The 3,117-nt window shown below is 36.3% G+C and overlaps 1 protein-coding gene across 1 annotated transcript in view; it reads left to right on the top strand.

Moving 5' to 3' along the window:
* The window catches only part of LOC118332360 (ras-specific guanine nucleotide-releasing factor RalGPS1-like), a gene marked incomplete in the record, with an annotated part of 66,856 nt that overhangs the window by 47,432 nt on the left and 16,307 nt on the right, over positions 1–3,117 (top strand). The window contains 1 exon segment of the mRNA XM_035667601.1: positions 2,387–2,454. Coding sequence (XP_035523494.1) covers positions 2,387–2,454 — 68 coding nt within the window.

Genomic DNA, 3,117 nt, shown 5'->3' with positions numbered 1-3,117 from the left:
TATATGGTTAAAAGGAGTTCGGGCTAGACCTGCTCTATTTGAAAAGTGTCCTGAGATAACTTCTGTTATGAATTGGCGCTATACAAATAAAAATGAATTGGACTGAATTGGTCCAATTCATTCAAGGACCTTTAAATGCTGATCCAAAGAAACAAGAACATACAGCAGTTTAATTAGAAATGCATTTAGATAGTGAAAGTTTCTAATATGAATCAGTTCAGTCTGTCAACAAATTAAATGCTTTGTATTGTGCAACTCTGGAAACTGTCGATAGTGTTGCCAGAGATGAGATGCTAAGTCTCAGAGCATTACTAACAATAGTAGTATCGAGACGAAACAGATGCACGGATGAAACCAGGCTGATTGTACGATGTGATGGGGACATTACATCATAGACATGACGGAGTGTGTTGGAAGTTTGCATGGCACTCCCCCTCTGTTTTTCTTTGGAGCCAGCACTCTAAACAGTCATTCATGAACACAACCACCCACTCTCACTAATTAATGACTATTAAACCACAGTTTCTTCCACCCGCAGTGTTTCACTAAATACTTTCCAAATGTGGTGATGAGTGGCGGAATACGATTCACCAAGGAACAGGGTTTATTGGGACTCTTCCATGTGCTGGTAGACCAAAATGAGCATGTGCAGACATACAAAGTACGCCAAGTTCAGTTCGCGTACTTTGGAGTTTGAAGCCCAAACTGGCTGTTTAAAGCTTCCAGTCATTTTTATGCAAATCCAGTTCAAGTTTATTCCAGCCTAAAACTGACAGTATACAGTAGAGCAGCGGTCTTATTATATGATATTCATGTCTTTTTTTTGTTCCTCACCTTTAAAATCTATGTTTCCTTATGCTGGACAAACAATTTGTGGACTGTAAAAACTTTTGTTCTTATATTAAGTGCTCTAAATATTGTCTTACGTAAAAGAAGCATAAAAATTGCATTAAATTTTAGATTGGATTGTATCCCAGAAATCAATGCATACTTACAAACAACAAACAAATCATGGATTTAAAAAGATGGAACAAAAATTGTTAGTATATCACGTTTTGCATGAGGCCCATTGACACATAAACACACACCGATTGGCAGCACACACACAGAGCAGTCATAGGGCTAGTAAACACATATAAAGTGTCATTTTTTAAAAACATAAAATATACACATTTTCATACATATTTTCATCCTTGCAATCAGAGTACATTACTAATAATAAACTGTAATCTAAGTATGTAAAATATAAATTAGTATGAACATCACAGCTGCCTGCTGCTGATTCTTATGAATATGAATAAACATCATAACTGTGTTTACACAATAAAGAAATAAGTGAGGGCTGTTTTCACTTAATGGACATTTGTGGAAAATTTGAAAGTCATTAGATAATTAAGCATTTAAATTTGATTTTTTTGTCCATACACTCCAAGACCTATTCAGAACAAGTTCACCAGTTGAAAACTCATGATATAAATGATTTCATTTTCTTTTTAAAGTTTTTTTTTTTATGATTTATAGACCTTTTCAAGTTTCTGTTCCAGTCAGGTCATTGTGCATGTTGGCTCACTGGAAAGGCTCTGCTACACTAAATGGAACAGAATCTTAATTAGTGTCAATGGTAACACCTGTGTTTACTGCCTAATTATAGATCCCAGTGATTTTCATGCCAAGACATCCAGGGGCGTTTCCAGACTTTTTTAACAAGTGGGGCACTGACTTATGCATGAAGTGTGTGTATCAACTTTCCAGTATGTAGAAATTTTCAAATACACTAGGCAAAAATAACACATTTATACCACGTGAAAAAACCTTTAGGGATTAGCATAATGCATGTCTGCAAGAAGGGGAGGCTTGTGGGTACCCATAGAACCCATTATAATTCAGATATCTTGAGGTCAGAGGTCAAGGGATCCCTTTCAAAATGGCCAGGCCAATTTTCCAATCTGCAAAATGTATCCTAATTATGTAGCGTTATTATTAGCCCTCTTCCCAACATGCTAGCATGAAATGGTTGGTGCCAATGGATGTGTTAGGTCTTCTAGTTTCATATGATACCAGTAGCTTTAAAAGGGAACCCACTACAGCCTCCTTGTATAAAACTATAACTACTTTTAGAAGCCATGTGTGCCTTTTTCTCAACCCCCCCTTTTACATAAACAGATGATGAAAAGAGTATGAAGCCTCATTGTTTAGCTGAGTGATGTTTAGTTTGACATACAGTACTGTAGGCTTATTTTGAATGATCTTAGCTCAATAAACTCTATTATTAAAGTGCTAGAATTGATATCCCAGCAGTGAGTGTGTGATGCATTCTGTCTGGACAGTAGTAAGTGTCAGCTAATCAGAGGGCTTGTGTGTCTGATGGAAACCATTTGTGTTGCAGGCTGTCTCTGAAGATTGAACCTGGCAACAGTTCCCCTCGCATCGCTTCTTCTAAGGAAGACCTGGCAGGTAAGACACACATGTGGTAGAGTTACACTCACTCTATAGTCCTCCAGTTGTTTGCCCTTTATTGCATACCAGGTGTTCATTGTAGTTATTTAGATTTCTATTAGGATCATCAGATTAAATTCTTATTGTTTATATACAATTATTTTTTATGTAATAATAGTGACATTACACATAGTTATAATTACCCATGAATCATTATTTTTATTTTATATTATATACATCGTTTTATACTATACAATTCTTGTTCTTTGTTTACCTCAGTAGAGTTCGAGCATCTTGGTGCTAATCTTACAAACCTAGAAAATCAGAGTGAAGTGCCGTTTTGTCTTCAGTTCGTTATTTAATTGTGTTGTGTTGACATTGTGTCCATGTTAGGTGTTGGTGTTGACTGATGTGTCTGTCCCATTGACATAATTGTGTCTGTACATTAAATATGCTTAGCATATAGACTGAAAACAATTAAATTAAATTCAATTTATTTCAATTCAATTCCTAACAGAAGTTAGGAACTCAGGACACTTTTCAAATAGAGTAGGTCTAGACCGTATTCCTTATAAAACTATTTACAGAGACCTACCAGTTTCCACCATGAGCAAGCACTTGGCGACGGCGGCAAGGAAAACTTTCTTTTAAGAGGCAGAAACCTCGACCAGACCCCGGCTC

The sequence above is a fragment of the Morone saxatilis genome, unplaced genomic scaffold (assembly GCF_004916995.1).
Source record: "Morone saxatilis isolate NCDOM2014 unplaced genomic scaffold, NCSU_SB_2.0 Contig21, whole genome shotgun sequence".
Classification (NCBI taxonomy): Eukaryota; Metazoa; Chordata; class Actinopteri; family Moronidae; genus Morone; species Morone saxatilis.
Note: the sequence above shows the minus strand (reverse complement) of the source record. Positions and strands in the feature narration are given on the sequence as shown.